Source organism: Coptis chinensis, chromosome 9, assembly GCF_015680905.1.
Source record: "Coptis chinensis isolate HL-2020 chromosome 9, ASM1568090v1, whole genome shotgun sequence".
Taxonomy (NCBI): domain Eukaryota; kingdom Viridiplantae; phylum Streptophyta; class Magnoliopsida; order Ranunculales; family Ranunculaceae; genus Coptis; species Coptis chinensis.
Window position 1 is genome coordinate 18,780,247 of NC_141464.1, and position 24,173 is coordinate 18,804,419.

General features: G+C 35.7%; 1 protein-coding gene, 1 long non-coding RNA gene and 1 other non-coding gene across 3 annotated transcripts; 2 read left to right on the forward strand and 1 right to left on the reverse strand.

The window, feature by feature from the left end:
• The first annotated feature begins 428 nt into the window (after window positions 1–428).
• Window positions 429–2,222, forward strand: LOC147475105 (uncharacterized). Its single transcript, XM_086585269.1, has one exon. The coding sequence runs from the start codon at window positions 429–431 to the stop codon at window positions 2,220–2,222; it is 1,794 nt and encodes a 597-aa protein (XP_086441395.1).
• Window positions 2,223–4,450: 2,228 nt separating this feature from the next.
• On the forward strand, window positions 4,451–5,184 carry LOC147475106 (uncharacterized). The gene is made up of 3 exons (XR_015209586.1): window positions 4,451–4,606; window positions 4,699–5,010; window positions 5,083–5,184. It is a non-coding gene; the product is annotated as an uncharacterized LOC147475106 (long non-coding RNA).
• Window positions 5,185–21,553: 16,369 nt separating this feature from the next.
• On the reverse strand, window positions 21,554–21,659 carry LOC147475107 (small nucleolar RNA R71). The gene has a single exon (XR_015209944.1). It is a non-coding gene; the product is annotated as a small nucleolar RNA R71 (small nucleolar RNA).
• Window positions 21,660–24,173: the final 2,514 nt, after the last annotated feature.

Here is a 24,173-nt window from a genome sequence, read left to right on the forward strand (position 1 = left end):
TGAAGTTTTCTTATGTTCAGTGGTGAAACAATGATGAAGTATATGTGGTTGCTTAGATAAAGATATGTCGACTGAGGGTTCGACGGCGGTGCCTGCCTAAGGTGGTAGTATAGCCCAATATTATGGCAGATTAAATCAATTTTTCTTTGTTAATATTATTTGTTAATTCTATTTATAGCTATTCTTTTAATATCATAGACTTAGCTAGAATTCAAGAATACTAGTGCTGCTTGCTACCTAGGCCCGCTGCGCTGGACCGACTTAGAGCTTACTTTTGATGTAGTTGAAGTCGAGTTTAGGATTCAACGACTTACACAAAAGCCTTAGTACCCTGTGTCTATATTCAAGGTTTGATTGTGCATTATGTTGTATCAAATCAATAGATTACACAATGTGCTTGTTCAACCCCCCACGTCTAATTTTGCAGAATGTCTCGGCCAATTCAGAAAGAGTGGATGAATGAATTGGACAGATTTGGAGATGTGTACAAACAAGGGGTGGCTGATTTCATTCAATTTGCGACTGTGAACAACCGCGGCTCGACCACGTGTCCTTGTCCTTGCAGAGAATGTCGAAATGGAAAAAGCTTTGTGTTTGGTACAATCTCTAGACATTTGATTAAGTATGGGATAGATAAGAATTATCGTGTATGGGTTTTCTATGGTGAGAACCCATGTACGGATCCGGTGGTGGAGCCATTGATTGAAGAAGAAAACACTAAGGCCGAAAGGCTTGGGATGGGCAATTTTGTTGATGCTTCTTATGGAGTGCATGAAGTAGTTGCAGGTGATTTGAATGAGGATGAAGAAAATCATATGGAGGATTTTGAACCACCACCTGTTCTTGAACGTGATTTGGGGAAGAGGTACAACGAATACAAGAAAATGGCAGAACAAAAGTTATACCCTTCATGTGAGGCTCCCGTTACTACACTTTCAATAGTTGTTGACCTTCATAACTTGAAGAAGAAATATGGTTGGTCAGGAACTAGTGTGTCTGCACTTTTGTCCCTTTTGAGGATATGGTTCCCAGAAGGAATCACTTTGCCATCAAAGTACCCTGTAATGAAAGCAATGCTGAAAGATCTAGGAATGAAAGCTACAAGTATCGATGCATGTGAGAACAATTGTATGTTATACTGGAAAGATGATGCTAAGTTAACGGAATGTCGTCAGTATAAAGCACCAAGATACAAAGTGAAAGAAGGAAAGATGGGTAAGAAAGAAACAAAAGAGCCGAATAAAGTTTTGAGACATTTTCCCTTGATTCCAAGGCTCAAGAGGTTGTACACTATCCCATGGATAGCGAACGAAATGACATGGCACGACCGAGCTACACCTTCTTGGGATCATATGCGACATCCCATCAACTCAATGCAGTGGAAAACATGTAAAAAGAGTTGGCCTGATTTTGCTCAGGAAGGGCGTAATGTTTGGCTTGGAATTGCAACTGATGGTTTCAATCCCCGTGGAATACAATCCACTAGCTACAGTTGTTGGCCTGTTTACTTGGTACCTTATAATCTCCCCCTTTCTTTATGTATGAAACCAGAGTTCCAAATGATGTGTTTGCTGATACCTGGGCGGAAGGCACCGGGTCAAGATATCGACATTTTTCTTCAGCCATTGTATGAGGAGTTGGAACATTTGTGGAAGGAAGGGGTGCTGGCTTATGACATGAATAAAAAATATCATTTTACCTTGAGAGCTATGCTAATGTGGGGTATTCATGATTTTCCTGCTTTTGGAAACTTAGCGGGCTGTATAACACATGGTTACAAAGCATGTCCGATTTGTTCAGATAACACTCAATCGATATATCTTGAGCATGCAAAGAAGATTGTTTACACAAACTATCGCCCCTTTCTTTCGTTGGGTCACCCGTTTAGGTCAGGCAAATACTTGGGACTTAAGACTGAAGAGTTGAACATTGCTCCACTAATGTTAAGTGGAGAAAAAGTTATGCAGCAGGTGAGTCATATCAAGTATAAGCCGGGTAAAATCCCAACTGGTAGCAAAAGAAGCACATCTTATGTGAATTTGGATGATAGTGTAGATGATGAAGATGTTCAAGTTACAGAGGCTTGGTATAAAAGGTCTATTTTTTGGGATATGCCCTATTGGCCTACTCATAAATCCCGACATGTTGTTGATGTGATGCATACTGAGAAAAATATTGCGGAACATCTACTAAATTACATCCTAGACAAGAAAGACAAGTAAAAGGATACAGATGGGTCTTGAAGATAGATATGTGGAAGATGTGAATTCACAGTGGTCAGTGGATGCAATCAGACCCAGTCACAGGGAAACCAATAAAACCGAAGGCTCCATTTGTCTTAGCTAAAGGTGAGAAGTTAAATTTCTGCAAAATTTGGAAGGACTTGAAGCTTCCTTCTGGTTTCTCATCAAATATGAGCAACATTATCACTTTAAATCCACCTGGTTTGCTCGTAATGAAATCACATGACTATCATGTCATTATGTGTTATTTGCTACCTGTATTGCTTCAACATGCTTTTCCTAAACATCGTGACCTGCGAAGAGCTATTCATCAGATAAGCTTATTCTTCAACTTGTTGTGCTCTAAAGTCTTAGTCCGGCAACATATCCAAGAGGCCAAGTACATGGTTGCAGAAGCATTGTGCGTGCTTGAAAAATATTTTCCACCATCGTTTTTTGATATCAGCATCCACCTCATGGTGCATTTGGCTGATGAAGCACTACTTTGTGGAACTGTGCATCAAAGGTGGATGTTTCCATTTGAACGGTATGTAAATTACTTTTACCTTAATATCTTCTCTAGCTTTTTCTATAATTGGATTTTAAAAATTGAAAGTGTATACTTAAATTTCTTATTCTTATAGGGTGATGAAAGAGTGTAAAAATATTCCCAGCAATAAACGATATGTTGAAGGGTCCATTGCAGAGTCGTATATTGTTTCGAAATCGATTAGGTATGCTATGGAGTATATGCCCAATTTGCGGGATGGAAATCATAAATCGAAGCGTGTGGCCTTTCTGGATGAAGATGGCGAGTATAGTGATGAAGGGCCTTTGCTTGATGGTAAGACTGTGACCTTAAGTATTAAACAATGGATTCAAATACGTAGATGGGTCTTGTTTCGACTAGACATCGAAAAGCTTGATGATTACTACAGGTGTGTTTTTTTTTGACACATTTGGTTTCTAAACCCACTCTAGTACTCTACATGAAAATACTCATGCGTAATTGCATGAATGATTTGTAGTGAATACCGCTCCTTACAATCTCGTGGTAGAGGAAAAGGGGTTGCAAAGTCGGCGCGATACAAACAGATTTCATTGTATGGTTATATAACAAGGTATTGTTTAATTCATCCATTAGTTAAATAGGAAATCTGAAGTTAGTAATATTAGCTTTCTAACTACCGTCTTTTTACAGTTATTGGCTGCAAATGACACCAAGAGTGACTTATGGCGATTAGTTGAAGGACCATTGCACCAAGCTAAAATGTATAGAAAGTACCGCATCAATGGTTTTATCTTTTCTACTAGGTCGCATGACGAAACAGTTGCCACACAAGATAGTGGTGTTTGCATGGAGGCAATCACTTCATTTACGTCAAGTAGGAAAGACAAAAATCCAGTAGATGCATCGACGAAGTGGTATGGGGTTATTGAACAAATATTAGAGCTGGACTATACAAACTTTCAACAAGTAGTCTTTTATTGCAATTGGGTGAGAGTGGAGGACAAGACCAATGGCTGCAAGCTTTGTCCAGACTCTAATTTGGTGTTGGTCAATCTTAATAAGATGAAAAGTGTTGATCAGTACTTTGATGAGCCGGTCATTCTCGCTTCCGAAGCTAGTCAAGTGTTTTACTCGAAGGACTTGAAAAATCCTAATTGGTCAGTAGTCATCCATTCACCTAGGCGATTGACGTGTGGAGTTGACTCACTAGATGTACCAACTATTTTCCAATATACCCTTGAGGACCAACCTAATTTGAAGCCTTTGATGAAGTGCTTAACCTGATTGTAATTGTTTTAGTTTCCAAACTATGATACAATTTTTTGCTTTAAAGTTTCCAGTCTTAATATGTATGCTTATTGTGTATATTATTATTATTATTCATTTTGTTTGTTATGTATCTCTCTGGGGTTTATTAAATTGGTGGTATGTGTGATAAGGTAATGAAATACTTTTTTTTGGATTGAATTGTTTATATACTTTTATTTATTCTTCTTTCTCACCTTTCATGATTATATTTTTCAGTACTAGACTACTAATAGACTATTTTGCAATATATGTTAGGATTTCATTTGAAATGGTATCAGGTCAACCACAGCCTAGTGCATCTCAACCTTCTGGTTATGCCTCACATGCATCACAGCCTTCTACTTTAGTTTCACAGGCATCTCAGCCTTCAGGCGACATGCAAGAATAAGAAAATGTTAGGAAGTTACCTGTATTGATTGATATTGATGGTGTTGTCGTTGGTGATAATGCCTCTAGATGGAATACTCGTGCTGGTAGTCTCATTCGAGCTCGTATCCCAGTTAGTTACACTGATTGGAGGCTTGTACATCCTGACTTCAAGGATAAGGTTTGGAATGCCTTAATGGTAAGGTTTACCTCTGATTTTTTTTTTTAATGCATACTAGACATTTTGAGTTCTAGCTTCATTCACATTACTATATAACTTGTGTTTTACAGCGTGAATTTGAAGTTACAAATGTCGACCAAGCACTAGCTCGTTCACATGCAGAAAAAAAAACTTTTGTACTAAGTTTAGATATGGAAAATGGGTCTTGAGAAAAGATATATTGAATAAGTTTGAGACCTTGGAAGAACAAATCGCCACATGCCCAGATGGCATTGATCCAAATCATTGGGAAATGGTTTGTACTATATGAGAACACTCCTGAAGTGATGGCAAGAAAAGCGAAGAATGGTGAGAATATAAAACTGAATGATTCTCGACATACACTTGGGCGGGATACGTATGCCAACATGTTGCATAAAATGGTAGGTGTCTTTCCATAAACTTTTAAATTTTGATCACGATATGCTAACAATTATTTACCAATGTACATGTAGAATAAACAAAATCCTGACAAGATACATGGACGGGTAGACAGTTGGAAAGCAGGACATGAACGTCGTAATGGAACTATTTTGGAGAGTGCTCGAGCCCGTTATGTGAGTTTGCATTTCACTTGAGTTCCCACTATAATTTTGTTAAGTCTTTGGCATAGTATTTCCCTTTGTAAATGATGCACGTACTAGTGTGCAGGATGTTGTTAGTTCGTTATTTTGTTATTATAGACAATATTTTCTCGACTGATTTACCTTAAGTGTGTACTAACTTGTTAGTTTTGAACTAATTTCCATGGAAAACACTATAGGAATTGGTGGAGGCTGTTCAAAAAAAAAGAAAAAATGCAACTTCAAGTGGAGAGGGCAGTGCAACTCATCTTGATTTTGATAATGACGGATTGACCGAAGTTTTAGGAGCGGACAAAAGGAATAGGACTCGTGGAATCAGCTCTAACCTCTCTACGGCAATTAAAACGCATAAGTATTATTGGAAGGTGATGTTAGCACAAGCAAGGTCTTCATCAAATTCTGAATTTAAGGGTGAAATGAGTTAGATGAAGTTCTCCATAGCTAGAGTTGAGGGTGTGTTGATGGTGAGTTTGCCTTAAATATAAAACTTATTGCTTTCATTATATATATAAATCTTAGTTTTGTTTTTCATTTTTTCAGGATATGCTTAAGCTTGTAACCAACAATGGAATGTCGAATAGTCAACTGCCGCGTGGGGATACAACACCCGGAACTGATGCTGGTTCTAACTCAGTTCGCCGTTTGTCTCAACAAAATTTAATGAATATGTTTGAATCTGTGAACCCTCCTGCGAACCCTCCTGCAAACCCTCCAGCGAACCCTCCGGCAAACCCTCCTGCTGAAACGTTGAGTCCACCTCTTAAAGGTTATCCTATTAGGTAGAGATGGTGTTCCAGTTGCTAGGGGATATGTTATGACTACCACCGCTAATATTTGCCATGGCAGAGTCATCCTTGGAGGGGAGAAAAAGATCTACATCCAGGAAGTCTTGGTTCCCAATGCTCCTATTTATGATGGACCTCAATTTGGCTGCTCGGACCTTAGTGATTTTGTTGAAGGGGGGCCTTTGATTTGGCTTGAATCAAGGTTGCAGTATGAGTAATCTATTGTGTGGGATATGCAAACTTTTTTCTATTTTGGTTTTTTGAGTATGTTTTTTGTAAGTAATGGTACGAGCCTTTTGCAAGATGTAAGAATGACATAACGAACTTGTGCACTATAGCTTGTTATGATGGTATGATGGCTAGATGGTTTATAAAAATGTTATATTATGAAAGTTTTTTTTTTTTTTTGCAGGTTGAAAAGATAACAACCCCGTTTTTAACTCCGCCCAAAGGCAAAATAATGAAAGTCTTTGCACCGCCGGTCCCAAGCCCGGATAAAGGAGGAGGAGAGTGGTGGACGGGCTCTGGTTATGCTACGTTGGTTGATGTCCATCGGTAGGATAGCAACAATTGTTCTTCATGGGGAGCCGAAAGCGTAATCGAACACCTATAATTGTGTGATCTAAATAAATCTTGTGTGTTAACGATTACTCATTGATGAACATCCTCTGTTTTCATTTCAGTTTATTGAGGAGGCCGAGCCGAAGTTTGCATGATCGCGATTATGATAGTCGAAAAGGGCTCTTAAGAACTCCATCGTGAAATAAACAAGTAGTCCCAACACCGAGTTATCAGCTCTAAGGATCTCGAGTATGTACTTCCTTTATTGCAACTACATGAACTCCACTTGATATACTTTTCATATCTTTCTTTCTACTTCATATATCAGTGAGTTTGCCCGTTATATATAGTTAAAGCGTGACCGTCAAACTGGGCAGATTTGTCAGACTATTGATGGTTATGTCTTGGCTATTCCTGTATCCAGGTAGGTATCATTGAGGAAGGTGCGAGAGGTGAACCGTGAAGTTGGTCTCATCACAGTTTATCCACCTGAAGAAAAGGCATTCTTTGCTACCAAGGCATTTCAACCACACCCAAGTTATCCATTCATTGATTTATCTGGTAGGACTCTTTGCTATGACCATGACTTTTCATTTTGGTATTATATTAGAGATTTTAATCTAGTCTTGTAGGTACTATTCTGTGTATCAGCCAATTCCAAACATTTGAGATACAGTTTGGTCATTATACATGATATAAATTTGGTTGTGACAGGCCGTCATTTTCGTGTAGGCAAGATCCAAGACAAGAGTGTCATCTATGTGAGATGCGGAGTTGGAACGGTAAGCAAATTATATCAAATCCTAGTTATCATCATTCCTGAGCTCAAAATACACTGGTTATATTCATATATTCTACATATATCTTGGGCATTCTTGGTTCAGTCTCTAGTAAAAGTCATGATTAGAAGTAATTCATAATTTTTTGAGATGAGTATACAACAGAAGAGAGGGAAGGCGGAGAAGGTGGTTGTTGCTGTTAAGGCCTCTATGAAGGAGATTCCGAGAACTGCTTCGGTTTGGGCTTTGACTCATGTTGTTCAACCTGGGGATTGTTTTCAACCGTTGAGAACGAGTAACGGAAATCTGAATCGGTAAAACTAGCCGATTGCTAGTATTCTCTATTCTCTGTACAAACTCAATTCTGCCAACAAGCTTTTTTATAGCGGTTAAGCAACCTGCAAGTTGATGAAATTAATAAATTGCTTTTATTAGATGCGGCGTTGGTTATTGTTTTTGGTCCGTGTTCGTTAAAAAACTTGGGTGTGATTATAGTGTGAGTGAGAGAAATGAGAGGGAGTTTTCGGGTTGGGTTTATTGGGAGAGGAACATCTTCTTTTCTTTGTTGTTATTAAAACCTGCTTTTATTTGTTTTTCGATCAACTTGAAAACCGTGGAGTGATGAAATTATTATGAAAAGACTTCAACGGGTTGCATTGTACCGGTCCAGTATTTTCGAGTCTCCCGAGTCCCAGTTCACGAACCAATATAATGTAAGCCACGTTGCCTAGATAACTTGTTGGTTGACGATACACCGATCGGGTTACTCATTTATTACTTGGTACTTTCGGGCACCTTCCGTTACAGTAATGAGCGCACCCTAAAAAAATTTATTACAGCCACCGAAGTTTTTAACTATGAAGGAGATTCCAGAACTGCTTTGGTTTGGGCTTTGACTCATGTTATTCAACACGGGGATTGTATTACACTACTTGTGGTGGTTCCAAATATCGATTCGTAAATTATTTTTTTTGATGCAATAGTTTTGATTATTTTGTGACTTGGGTGTTTTTGGCAATGGACATGAAGTTTTCGATTAGTTTCTAGGTTCTCGTCTAAGTCCTTGGCGATTAAGTTATTACAAGGAAGGTGCTTGTTTAGCAACTACATGGCTAGACCATATTAGTTTCTGTTTTGGTCATTTTGTTGAAGCATAGTGTATCCAATCGGTTTTAGTTACGTTAATATTTCAACTTGGAAACTGTTGGAGCCTGGTTCTTGGTGCGTTAGAATCCTTGACATGGTCTAAGTTATCCTATTACCAGTGTTTGGTTTGCCATAAGTTGCAGGAAAAGGAAACCTTTTTGTGTTTCTGTAATTTCTTCCAAGAATTTATTTAATGCAAGTCCACTTTGTTTGCTCTTGTAGAAGAAAACAATTTTCTAGTAAAATCTTTCTAGTAATATAGTAGATTATTATCCTCGCCGATGCTGACTACACCATGCATTTGTAATCATATGCAGGTACAGTGCTACGGGATGGAAAGGAAATACTTATCTAGGTAAAGTCGACAAAGATGACATCCTAAATATTTTAATTGATTGGGAAAATATTTCTATCTGTACATAGGGTTCCCCCAATATTAGTTTGTGGTTTTAGCGTTTCAAACTTGTTATATATTATTAAAACGAGAATATTAGCAACGATTTGTGTGCTTTAGAATCGATCGTTTACAATAAATCCATGCAATACCACGTTGTTTGTCTATACTACATGCTTGTTATGCTCACTGGTTTACAATAAGTAACAAACATGAGTATTGAAGATGAAGAATTTGAAGAAGCTTCTAATACAGATGAAGGAGCAGCATCAGCTCTTATTGGTAGTGATAAGACTAGTGCTGATTACTACTTTGATTCCTACTCACACTTTGGTAAACCTTTTTTTTTTTTGTACTCTTTATTGTTTTTTAGATTGTTTTATCAAGTGGGCTTGAGAAATTTGATGTCTTTTGATGAAATATGAAGAGTTTTTATTGGTTTAAATGGTAAAGTATGTTTTTTTAGTGCAAGTGAAGTTATCGGTTTTGGTGTTTGGAGATGTTTTGTTTTATTGTTTTTGAACAACTGTTAAATTTCTTACATTCTGTAGTGAATATTTCAGAATGAGTGAAAAATTGCATGGGATACTCTAGTTGTTAGTATAAAGTATCTTAGTAGTGTCATCTTGAAATACGTGTTATTCGGGTAGGATAGGCCGTAGTATACTATTCCTTCCACTAGGAATAATTGTGTTTTTGGCTTTATGGTTAATTCAGCTGGATGGATAGTTAGCTTTATCATACAAAATGTTCATTTAGGATTATTGTGGTAGCAGTACAACTGTTTGAATCCTTCTTTTGTTCTACTCTCAAAGTTGCGATTACTCTACAGAATATGTTAGTCTAGAAGTGTAGTTGTAAATGTATAGGGTATGATGATATATGTGTCGTGTTGTCGGTCATAAAAGTCTTAGTTATACCACCAAATTGGTTTAGCTGGTCTCGCTACAAAATATGAGAAATTATTTTTTTTTATTAGCAACCCATCAGCAACGGTTTATAACCGTTACAAACGAATTTTAAATTATTTTTTTTTAAATTAACTAACAACTTTGCAACGGTTACAAACCGTTGGTAAAAATTTTAACAAATTACCAACGCTTAAAAAGCGTTTGTGAAATAAAAAACCGTTCAAAAGGTTTTAAATATGTGTACGAAATAGTTATAATAAGCGTTGGAAATTTCTATTTGCAACGCTTTACGCTTTGAATTTCTGTTTGCAACGCTTTTTAAGCATTGCAAATATTTCCAACACTTTACCGACGCCATATTTGCAACGCTTAAAAAGCGTTGCGAAAATTATTAGCAACGCTTTTTTGCCGTTGCAAATAGCCTGTTATGGTGTAGTGTAATCTATCTAAAAAGCATATAATTATCCATAAGCGAAGCAAATTCTAGTGTCAGAAGTGTAAAAAATAAGGTACATGTGGGAGCATGAAAAAGAATCTATCCAAAAAATATATGATTATCTATAGCCGAAGCAAACTCTAGTGTTAGGAGTGCAAAAATGAAGGTACGTGTGGGAGCATAAAAAATAATCTTTCCAAAAAATATAGGATTATCCGTGAGCGAAATGAACTCTTGTTTTAGAAGTATAAAAAAGAAAGTACGTGTGGGAGCATAAAAAGAGACGGTGAGTGGAAAATACCAATTCCTGTTCAAGATGTTTTTCTGCAAGCTGGAATCGACTTGGATCACTTGCATGTGCTAGATGCTTCAATACAAGATTCAAGAGTGTGGCTGCCGGATTCCAATGGACAGTTCAGTGTTGCGTGATAAACATAAAAACAGTTAAGTGATAACAATTAATGCTAAGAACACTAACAAGTAATATTACCATTCTTATGTTATCAATTTTATTTCATACTCTCAACATAAATTCGCAATAAAATAAAGCACGGATTTCATTCCACTCTTAAACTACCAAGACATAAATAGAATTCAACTAGATTAAATATAAGGGAAGAACACGTGAGAGAAATGATTATGATGTGAAATCTACTAATATGATTATTCTACAAAGTTGATCTTAAGACTAAATAATTAATTAACAATATAATGATGTGAATCAAATATGATGGAAATTAGAGAGAGAATTAAATCTACATTTCAATTCCTAGAACTGTTGGAATAGATTGTTGGGAAACCCTAATCTTTATATTCTCACAAAAAACTTAAATATAAATCTTAGACTTTTATTATCCCTAATTCAATTATACCATCTCTAGTCATAATCAAATTAGCATGAGAGGAAGGTTTGTTTTCCATTCTCATGGCAAAACTCACAATCCTCTAGTTTAGAATTTTCTCTTCTTATCTCTAAGTCAAGAAAAATCCAAACTTTAAACCCTAATCATCAAATATATGCTAAACAAATCAAGTCCTCATAAAGCTTCATTAACTTCCCTCTAATGGAAGTTAGCTTTGATTTATTGGACTAATTAAACTAAAACAATAAACTAAAGACGTTAAAATAGAGAGAATTGAATTGAATTGAAAAACTAAGCTTTTATTAAGAGGTTTTAATGGAGGCTACAAACCCTAACTCTGAAGTAAACTATATTAAACTAAAGAAATGAAGAGAGAGAGAGAGAGAGAGACCTAATTAAAACAAAACTAATGAGGGGTAGCCAAGTAAAAAGCTTAGGTTTAATCCTCTTTCTATAGGAGAGGATTAGGGTTACATTTTTGTGCATAGGCCTGGAGGCTAGACTTTGAGCCTCTAATATGAGCCCAAAGTCCATTAGGTTAAGTCTAAAAGGGCTAATTCTGCTAGAAATTATTTTCGTGCCCTTTTCATCCACCTTTACACCTCTGATTTGGGAAAGTCTGGGTCCATTGGAAAACCTATTTCGAGACCGTCGTTTTAACATAAAGTAAGCACAATTCCGAGATCCGAGTCCAATGATACGCCCTTTTGAAGTTCTGATGGTTTTTTGTCATTTTTCTACCCGTATTGACTTTGACTAGGTTTGAAAAGGCTTTTTCTTCTTGATTCTTAGGCTTTAAACATAGAACTCTTCTAGCAATCATCTTGACTCGTTTTCCATGCAAAATGGCATCTTTAAGCACATAAATAGCTTCAAGACCTGAAATACACAAAAACAAGTAAGCAATACTAACTCTTATTAATTATAAACATAATTGGCCTAATTGTAATACTATTAAAGGGTTTAAACTACACTTTTAGATGCTTATCACACCACCCCCAAACAACATTTTGTTTGTCCTTAAGCAAAGATGAGAAATAAAAACAGATAAGTGGCCAAAAATGTGGTCCTAACTAATCTCGTTTCGTAGAGTGCGATTGCATTGACCATATGTAATAAAACCTTAAAGTACTAGGAATTCCCTAGTGGACGAGTTATAGGCTCATTAGAGTTTTCCAGAGAAGATACTCACAAACTTCATTTATACTACAACGACTAAGAAATAAAAGTAATTGTCCCCTAATTTTATCTCATAATCTATACATCTCACTAGCATTTAAACAAGGATCATCAATCTAACTCCTAAATTAATACATGCATATTAATCAAATCATCTTAAGATAAACAACTATACAATGAAATACAATGGCAAATCCATTTCTGAAACTTTTGGAATAACATCTTTAAGTAGGTTCTCACAAGGAATGTGTCAAGACACATAACACTCTGATTTTTCCACTCATGTTTGCTAACTCCAGTGTGTAGTGGGCACACATTTCCTTGCAATCTTAATAACAATCCATGGAAGTTGAGGTCGATCAAACATACTTACCACTTGCTATCACACCAAAATATTCCTGATTGAACTAGATTTCTTTATTAAAAGGTACGAGGCATAGGTGTTGGTTATAGAATGAAGGAAATGGATATTAAAAAAGACAAGTCTAAGATAATATGGTCTTCAAAATATATAACTACAGAAAACGTTATTCTTACTTTGCTTCTACACTTTGTTTCCATCCTCAGCCCTTTTGTTTTAGCTTTTGACTCCTTTGATTATATTTTTGGAGTTCTAACTTTTTATTTTATTACTATTTTATTTTTCTATTCTTTGGACGGAAACTTTCTTTTCTTTTCTTTTCTTTTTGTTTTGACGCAACTAACTAATTTTTGTTTACACAGGTTTTTATCTTATTTTTTCTTCACTCATCCTATTTCTCAAACTTATCTAGATAGGTAGGCTGATTTTATTTTTTATTTTGTTTTATTGCGTAAGGATTTGTGGTTTGTGAAAAGGCTAATGAAAGGCTCTGTGGGGCGACTTGCGGAAAATATACTTAGGTCAGAATTTATGGCTATATCGATCCAAAGACTGCCTAAATTCTCACTTAGGATATGGTATGGTGATCGAGCAAGTGGATGTGTGATTTCTCTACTCAGATTTGACTACTCCCTTGTGTCATCACTCAGATATTTCACTCTTATAAAGCTTTTTAGGCTAGGTGCTCACAGGATACGTATTAAGTAGTCTAACCTAGGTCTCAGAAAAATACTATCACGCAAGATGTTAATGAAAAGAGACAATGACTATTACCTACATATTAATCTAAGTTTCAAAAATTAAATCCTAATTCAAGTACTACGTGAGAGTTCTAGACTAATATCATTATGGAGAAGGGAACAATACCATTATCACTAAGTGCATAGTATAAACTATTTTTATGATTTTTATATTTTTCTAATTTTATACGACAAATAATACGTAATATACAACCTAATATGTGCTTAAACATTTACAACATGTTTCTATACCACCCCCAAATAGAATCATGCTTTGTCCCCAAAGTATGGAATGAAAATAAAGGATAGAGAGTACCATAAAAACGTGCCTGTAAATGGGAGCACCTAAAAAAGAAGGTTAATCTATACTAATATAAAGAAATAAAAATATACACAACTCCTATATGAGTTCCACCCGTTATGGGAATAACATGAAATAATAAATAGTGTTTGGGACATAAGTGGACTATAACATAAATAAAATAATACCATAAGTTCACAAATCAAACATGCGCATATCGTGGCTCCTATATGATTAGCTTCCGAAATTCAGCGAATTAGTGAAATTTCACGAAATTAATGTACCTAATTATATTATGCATCCCAATTAAATCAACAAGGCCCATGGGTTATATATTTTGATATTTATACATGCAATTTTAATACATGAACGTACAATGTATTAAAATTAAATATACCACCCCCAAACAATTTTGGAGACGGGGGTTCATGAAATAATTTAATAACACAATTAAATTACGTAACTAACTAACCTAGACTCTAATGGACTAAATGATAACTAAGTTTTAATAGTGTAAAAACAGTGTTTCTACAGTACTAAATCATGCATATCAATCAATAATAGTACTCTCTAAAATAGTTTTTATATAGGAGTAATCGTTTTTTATCCACTCTTGTTTGGGCGTACTTGACACGAATTTAGACTAATTAAACCTATTCACTAATGAGAGTAATCTTTGGCCATGAAAATAGTAAATTATAATACTAAAACAGTGATTTAAAGTGATGAGAGAAGGATATAGAGAGGGGTAATCCACCACACGATTCGATTGGCTATTAGTTTAGTCATCGAATCGAATTTCTTGATCCCTAGTGAATACCAAGTCATCTCTGATCATGGCTTCACTAGCATGAGATTTTAGCTCTACCACAAATCTCTTTGATGGTTTCTCTAAACTCTAATTCAACTTTTTTTATTTTTATCTCTAAACAATCATAAGAATCAAACTTGAAACGCTAATACAAAACAACAACCATACTAATTAGCTATCATTCTCGCGTGGCTTCATAAACCCTCTATAATGGATGTTTTGCCTTGTGTCATCGTATTTATTATACTAAAGAAATAAAAGAAAAACATAATAAAGTAGAGACAAGAATTGAATTAAAGAACTAAAGCTTTTTATTGAAGGTTTTAATGGAGGCTACAAGAATAAACTTAACCCTAAACTACATTAACCTATACACTAAATAAAGGGGGGAGAGAAGAGCCCTAATTATAACTAAACTAAAGAGGGAGTAGATAAGTTATGTTTAGCCTTAATCCTCTTTATATAAGAGAGGGTTAAGGTTATATTTTCATGCATGGGCCAAAAAAAGGGACTTTGGCCTCTAATGTGAGCCTAAAGTCCATTAGATTAAGTCTAAAGGGGCCACTATATCTAGAAATTACATCAGTGCTTTTTTCGTCCCCTTTTACAGCTCTGATTGGGTCAAATCCAGGTTCATTGGAAAGCTGGTTCTGAGCCGGTCGTTTTGACATACAATAGGTCCAATTCCAATGCCCGAGTCTAAAGATACGCCCATTTGAAGTTCTATTGACTTTTCTGTTCTTTTTCTACCCGAATTGACTTTGACTTCCCAGCTTTGACTGGCTTGAAAATGTTTTTTCTTCTTGATTCTTGGGCTTTAAATATAGAACTCTTCTTGCAATCATCTTGACTCATTTTCTATGAAAAATGGCGTCTTTAAGCACATAAACATCTTCAACACCTGAAATACACAAAAATATGTAAACAGTACTAACTATTATTTGATATAAATATAATTGGCCTAAATGTAATATTATTAAGGGGTTTAAACTATACTTTTAGGTGCTTATCACACCACCCCCAAATACCATTTTGTTTGTCCTCAAGTAAAGATGAGAAATAAAAACAAACAAGTGGCCAAAAATGTAGTCCTAACTAATCTCGTTCCGCAAAGTGCGATTGCATTGACCGTATGCAATAAGGCCTTAAACCACTAAAAATTCCCTACTGGACAAGTTATAGCCTCGTGAGAGTTTTCCAGAGAAGATTCTCACAAACTTCATTTATACTACAATGACTAAGAAATAAAAGTAATTGTCCCCTAATTTATCTCACAATCTATACATCTTACTAGAATTTAAATAAGGATCATCAATCTAACTCCTAAATTAATACATACATAATAATCAAATTATCTAATACATACATAATAATCAAATTATCTTAAGATAAACAACTATACAATGAACTATGCTATGAAATGTAATGGCAGATCCATTTCTGAAACTTTTGGGTGGCATGCCTTAAGTAGGTTCTCACAAGGAATGCGTTAAGACACAACACTCGGATTTTTCCACTCAAGTTTGCTAACTCCAGTGTGCAGTGGGAACACATTTCCTCACATTCTCAATGGCAATCCAAAGAAGTTGAGGTCGATCAAACACATCTACCACTTAATTTCACATCAACCTATTCCTGATTGAGTTAGAGGTCTTTATTAAGTTATACATGGCATAGGTGTTGGTTAAAGAAAGAAGAAAATGGATATTCAAAAAGGCAAAACTAAGATAATAGGGTCTTCAAAATATGTAACTAGAGAAAACTTTGTTCTTACTTTGCTTCTGAATTTTGTTTCCATCCTTTGCCCCTTTGTTTTGGCTTTTGACTCCTTGATTCTGTTTTTTGGTGTTCTAACTTTTTATTTTATTTCTATTTTTATTTTTCTTTTTATTGGATGGAAACTTTCTTTCTCTTTTCTTTTTTTCTATTTCTTTTTCTTTTGAAGCAACTAGCTAATTTTTGTTTACATAGGTTTTTCTCATCACTTTTCTTCACTCATCTTATTTCTCAGACTTATCCATATAGGTAGCCTGATTTTTTTTTTTTTGGGTAAATGATTTATGGTTTGTGAAAAGGCTAATGAAAATGCTCAGTAGGGCGACTAGCAGAAAATATACTTAGGTTAGAATTTCTGGCTATATCGATCCAAAGAGGGCCTAAATTCTCGCTTAGGATATGGTATGGTGATCAGGCAAGTGGATGTGTGATTTCTCTACTCGGATTTGACTTCTTCCTTGTGTCATTACTCAGATATTTCACTCTTATGAGGCTTTTAGTCTAGATGCTCATAGGATATATATTAAGTACTCTAACCAAGGTCTTAGAAAAATACTACCAAGCACAATCATAGATGCTCATGCAAGTTGTTCGTGAAAAGATGCAATGACTATTACCTACATATTAATATAAGTTTCAAAAATTAAATCTTAATTCAATTACTACGTGAGATTTTTAGACTAATATCATCATGGAGAAGGGAACAATACCATTATCACTAAGTACATAGTATAAACTATATTTATGATTTTTAACATTTCTAATTTTTATACGACAAATAATATTTAATATACAACCTAATATGTGACTAAACATTTACAACATGTATCTATACCACCCCCAAATAGAATCATGCTTTGTCCCCAAAGTATGGAATGAAAATAAAGGATATATAGTATGATCAGTTTCCAAATGTGCATTTTATTACCCTTATATTACTACATTACAGCCATTCTTACGTTTAATAAAAATACAACTAATAGCTTTTAATACCTTGTTCAGGTTACAGAGAAATTCAGACCACTTTTCATGAAAGTTGCGTCTTAGCACTAAAAGGAACCTTAATCTCATTTATTATGAAAACAAGAAGCTGCTATGAAAAAGTGTTGAAAAAAGTCAAAGTCAATGGTCAAAGTCAAAGGTCAAAGGTCAAAGTCAAGGGTCAAAATCCTCAACTCAGAAGACCGAAGATGGAGGTCATTATCTCAAAAAATGGCATTCTCTAAAACCTATCTTGATCAAGAAGAAATCAAAAAGGAAAAGGAAAAAGCAAAAGCATAAAGTGAAGTGTGAGGTGTCTCAAATGTAATGAAGAAGGGCAAACCTTTAAAAGACATAAAATAGAGGAATATAATCTAAAAGTTAGGGAGAGAGAATGCACCTATACTTTATCTAGTATCATGTAGGATTTAATTTATAGTATTTTACTTTTTCAAGTCTTTTACTTTATTGTTCTTCATTTCTTTTCATTTCAATCATATTATTTTGCTTTATTTCAATCAACCAATCCATTTTCTTTTGTTGTTCTTGTTTAAATCTATCATTTCAATCATTTTCTTTCAATGTTGTGAGTTATTTCAATCTTCATCAACTTAATCTTTCAATATTCTTCATTCATAAACTAAAAACTAAACAAGTCCTAAACTAAGAGTCTACCTTCTTCCTCCAAGCTCCCATCATTCAAACTCTAAACAATCTAGGATCAACCACAACAAAAACTAACTTTAAGATACTCTAAACTAGTCTACTTCAAATAGCGTCCCCACCATGGATTGAAGGAGCAAGAGTGCTTGGTTGAGCATCTAAGGAGGAAGCACTATTCTCACCTTTCCATTTCTTTTCTTCTTCTTTTTTTAATTTTTGTTGTTTTATTTCGTTGTTTTTCATTACTGACTTACTTTTTTACAAATCAGGGTATGGGATCAACAAGCTGGAAAGGAGCTGAAGCTGTAGCCAAAAACCGACGAAAGTTCACCGGAATTGGATGAGCGAACGCGCCCTAGCCAGCAGGAGACCGCCCAAGCACCTCCACCCTCGCGTGTCCAGTTTTTTCCAGTTCCAGTTGATTTTTTATGTGTAGTTGAACTCTAAACCTAGATTTTGTAATAAAGTAGGATAAATCAGTGGATCTTGTTTGTAATAGTTAGAGATAAAAAGACAAACGGAAAAAAATTAGGAAAAATGGTTTTTGATTGATTTTTGTGGATGAACATGAGTTGAACTTGGTTGAAGTTGTAAACTTACCAAGATATTAAAGTTTTCATTGCCTTGGAAAGTTCAAGTGCGTGAGGCAAGTGGTGAATCATCACTTGCACACTTTGAATCAACTTGGTAATCAACATTCCAAGTTTATTTAACTATTGTTAATCTAGATAATCAATCTAAACTAGTTAATCTATTATAGTATTATAGTATTAGTTTATTTTAATATTTTGGGCCCTTGAAGGCAAAGTTGTTTAATTATCAAAAATCCAATTTGTGGGCTTTTTAAGTGGACCATTATTGTAACTTAAAACAAGGTAAAGCTCGAAAGGTTGGGCCTGATTCTCCGATCACCCGCCAACCGAAGTCGCCTTCTCCTCAAGCAACGTGTAAGCAAGGCTTGAAAGGTAACTTCTAAACCTCCTCAAAGCCCACGTAAGAGGATATCTTGTGAGTTCAAGCATGCTTACATGATTGTTTGAAATTTAATTTCCGCATTGCAATTTACATTCACGCATAAGGCTGAACCCGAGCCACATAACCACCATTGGGAAGTCATTCCCCAATGTAGGTAAATTAGATGTTGCTTGATTCTTGAAGCCCTAGAAAAAAAAATGAATTAAAATCAATCAACTATAGCCCAAAGTAGTCACACTCCTCGAGAAAAGGACAAAAATATAGTTACGAGGATTTAGAGTAATCAATTACCAGATTTTGGTGGACCAACTATCTTCTTCACTCCCCTCCCCCAGATTTATCGTGAGTGAGATTCTTTGTAGTACACCACCTGGTGAAGTGACCACCTACTCTTCTGAGGCGTGTAGTAGAGCCATCCTAGTCTCGCGCCCAATTGTTCCCTTGAACAAGGCATAGTAAATTATAAACCAAAGAAAAGTTTTCAAAATGCCATACTTATAAAAATGAATTTCATTTTCTTGAGCATACTTTGCATCATTTGTGCATATTATGATAGTTTTGTGGTCTTGCAAAAAGTTCATGATACTGCGTTCAGGCACTACTGGTATTAGCAAGAATAAAACTTACTCACATTGATAAGTGCTCAAAAAGTGCAATTTAACCCTCGATTATGCCTCTTGTTTAGCCACCTTAGTGGTTTAATAGTGTTTGTAAGTTATGTTTTATGATTCTACAGGTGAAAAAGAGAGTTTGGTGGAATATTAGAGAAAAATGGGTAAAACAGAGCAATTCAAAGCATTAAGGATCACATGGGAAGCCCGTGGACAATCATGGAGAAGGCCAAGGAATTGAAGCTATTAAAGATGCGACTTGGACCTATTTTAAAGCCTATTTGGAAGCCCAAGGCAAAAGGATTTGTTGCTTGGACGAAAGCCCACAAAAGATAATAGAAGGATAGAGCAAAAGAGGGAAAATAGACTTCTGCGTCTGGGACGCAAGGATCGTGTGTCTAGACGCAATGATCGCGTCTGAGATGCAAGGATCCTGCGTCCAGATGCATGAACCGACATTGTAGCCAATTCCTTCTCAGTTTTGGAGATGAAGTTGGACTCTGAAAGAAGTTGATTTGTATTAGGAAACAAATGGCGGTTTGGAATGCTTCTAGAACTCATTGTAACCCTTATAAATAGAGGACCTAAGTGCCTCATGTAACTTGCCAATTCACTTATATTCTTTTCTCCATAACTTGAGGCAGAGAGAGATTAATAATAAAAGATTCGGTTTTAACTAGCCGAGTCTTAATAAATTAGTCTTTCTAGTCTTATGTTCTTTGACTCTTCTTTTTCTCGTTCTTCGTGTTCTTCCTTCTTTATGGAAGGCTAATCTTCTCCTCCAAGGGAGGATATGAAGCCGGTGCTTAAGGTTTAATGATTCTTCTATTTCATGGTGTTCTTCAATCAGGTTAGTTCTTTATGTTTTTAGTTATTAGTTCCATTGCCCACACCAGGGGATGAAAGTATAGAATAGGGTTTATGTTTTGCAATATTAATATCATGCTAGTGTTCTTTACTTTTCTTCTAGTAGTATAGTTCTTTAGAGTTAGGGAAGTATTCTTTGTGTTGCCTTAGAAGGGGTAGCTCAGGGAGTGGCTGCCTAGGGGAAGTATTCTTTGTGTTTGCCTTAAGTGGTGATTCATTGAATGGCCATTCTATTAGGAAGTACTCATTGATGTTGCTTTCGGTAATACATTGAATGGCTGCCCGAGCTTACATAAAAGGAAAGAATATATTAATAGCATAAACATAGGAACAACCTTAAGTAGAATTAATTGTTAACGATGTTTCGTCCAAGAGGGCATCGGCACTTGCTCGATTGCCTAATTGTAGTCTACTTGTAAGAATAACCATGAAGTAGATGGTCATAGATCAAAAGTATTGATAGATTCTAATCTCTTGAATTCCCTCTCTTATAAATTCTCAATAGTTTAGTTTAGTTTAGCATTAGAATCTAAAATATCTACAATCATAGTTTTTAATCCCTCAAATCCCCTTCCAGTCCTGTCCTTCACATAACAGACACTTAAAAGTGGAACGATACCCTACTCATCCTTTACTTATTGAGGGATAATTAGGTTTTGATACGCTTATATTTTGTTCAACGACCATCATCCATCTACATCATCTATCTACGTCATCCATATACCCTCATAAACACAAAAAAAAAGCTTGTCAAATGCACGTAAGAGAGCACGTCATCATCGACAATCTTCTGTTTCTAGTCCTCCATCTACTAAGATAGATAACGAAGTAGTGCAAGATGAAGAGCATCTCTCCAACTTCTACACACCGTTGCAAGATGGACCTCCATCTTGTATACGACTCACACCTCTCACAAGCGATTTTCACATTCCACTGAACGTGTTTAATTAATCTTCTACCCATCTTCCACTGGTTAGAACACAAGTTATGGTACGAGCATCTACGCCGGATACATGAAGTATGTAATACTTTCCACCATCTGGGCGTCACCGACGATCAGGTTAAGCTACGAGTGTTTCCTTTCACTTTAGCTGGTAAGAGTCACGTTTGGCTTCTTTCTCAGAAACCCGATTCTTTCGATACATGGGAAAAGGTTGTGTTCTCCTTCATGAAGAAGTACTTTCCATCGGAGAAAATATAATAGATTAGAAGTAAGATACTATTATTCAGAAAGAATCCGAGTGAGACATTTTCTGAAGCATGGGATAGATTCTTTGACCTTTTCCATTCATGTCATCACCATAAACTAGAAAAATCCACTCTTGTCCAATATTTCTTCAAAGGTCTTCTCCTATAACACAAAGTAACCCTTTACATCATGAGTAATGGTAATTTTTTGGATAGAGGCTCAACCGAAGTCTTAACCTTTCTTGAAAACCAAGTAGAAAAGAGTACCCATTGGGACGATATAAACAATTCTAGAATAGCCCAATCCAGTACATCTAAGGCTAGTGGTATTTTTTAGGTGAAATCAAATCCAGAAATCAAAAACTTAATTGAAACCCTCATAAGAAAGATAGATGCCCTCACAACCAAACAAAAAGACCAAACCCCTTATCCTGTCATGAACATAAATACCTCACCATGCAATTTATGTCGAAGCTTAAATCATATAGATGCCACCTATCCCTTGATCACAAACCTATCATCGCTTTCAATATACCAAACGCGCTTTCAATATACCAAATGCACCATCGAGACAACATCTAAACTTCGCATAGACGAGCATTCCACAAAACCAACCACCTCTAGGTTTCAATAAACCACCAAATACATTCAGACATAGATAAGGACAAGGTGCCTATAACAATCATAACAGAGTATTGGTTCCATCCTATTTTAACTAGAACTACCAAAACCCACCTATCAACAACCAAAGAGACCTAGTTCCCACTACACCATCAACTAGTGTCCAAACAGATAAGCCCACTGAAATAATGTTATCTGTCATGCAACAACAAACCCAAATTCTAGCATCTATGCAACAATCTCTAAACTTGTTAGCCTAAGATAAAACCCAGAAAGGTGTGTTCCTAGGACAAGTTATTCCAAACCCTAAACCAACAAACATAACCTTTAAAGCAACAAGTAACGTGAACGAAGTTGGAGCGCTAAAAACTCTTTCTTAATCATCCCATCTACGATCATTCAATCCTCCTTTGCGTTGTATTCTTTTCCTATTCCATTCCATCTTTTGCTTTAAGGGAATACATCAATAAGGTAATCGAACCTCTCCACTTCAAGGGTGTGGTTGTAAGTGTCGGAGCCTTGAGTCCACTGTATGTCTTGTGCATTCCATGTTAGCAATTTTACTCGCCATTTGAGTAGTGTACCACTATGGAGCAAGTATATAATTTTTTTTCTTTATTTTACGCTTCTTTTTAGAATAGCTTTTCTATTCCTGTCATTTACAATTCCTGTCTTTATTTTCATTTACCTGTTTTATGTTTTTACGTTTTCTATCTATACATAAGTATTTTTCTTTCAATCTTCACCTTTGTCGCTGAGTAGTCTTTCTTTTACAAAGAAGGTATGTGAAACAAAGCAGAGGGAGATGGGGATTGAGTGAAGGTGTCTTATAGTTGTCTCTCATGGCTGTTTAGCATGTCTCGTCTTCGATAGGCATGTCATTTCGTGGGATGGTTAGCAGTTAGAGCCCTTGATTTCGAAAACTTTTTCCTTCTATGGGGGATTTATAATTGTTTCGAGCTTCGTCTTTCTCACTGGTTGGAATAGCTACCAAATAGGTCTAACTAGATATGAGGAGAGGAGGCTAGATTATCTAGCAATAGAGCTAGTCCTCTTCACTAGATTCGCTTTCTTCCAAAACAAGGAAGTGCACAATCTAGGGAAAGTCAAACCCCATGTAAGTTCTCAATTAGAATCACTTAATTTCAATCACCTTCTATTGGGAGGAACACTTTCGTCATAGTGATTTTTCTTAGTAGTTTTATAGTTTATATTTTTCTGTCATAGTAATTTAGGGACATAAAAACCAAAAAACCAAAAACAAATGTTTCTTTCTTTCTTTAATAAAATTGTTTGTTTTCACCGCACTTGTAATAGATGATTCTCAATACATAGAGAGGGCAACACACTTTTGCAACTTCGATTACCAAGAAACTGCTCCCCCTGCAAAAGTAAACAGATAACCGGAAGTTGATTTCATCGAGTCAACATCACCTGCCATATATGCATCTGTGTAGCCTTCAAGCAAGGTCTTACTCCCACCAAAACACAAACACACTTTGAAAGTGCCCTTGAGATATCTTAATATCCACTTAATACCTTCCTAATGCTCTTTACCCGGATTTGACAGAAATCGGCTTACAACACCAACGGCAAAAGCAATATCCGATCTTGTACACACTATTGCATACATCAAGCTGCCTACTACAGATACATAAGGAATCTTTTGCATTTTATTTCTACTTATACTCACCCTTTGGACACTTATTTTTGGTCATGCAGATTTGGCCACCAAGCGGACAACTGACTGGTTTTGCTTGTTCCATGTTGAATCTCTTCAACACCTTCTCAATGTAGCTTTCTTGAGAAAGCCACAACTTCCTACTCTTTCTGTCACGAGTGATCCACATACCAAGTATCTGCTTTGTTTGACCTAAATCCTTCATCTCAAAGGACTTACTCAAGTCTTTCTTCAGCTTGGATATCTTGTTTATGTTTTGGCCAACTATCAACATATCATCCACATACAATAAGAGCACTATGAAATCCCCATCTAGAAATTTTTTGAACAAA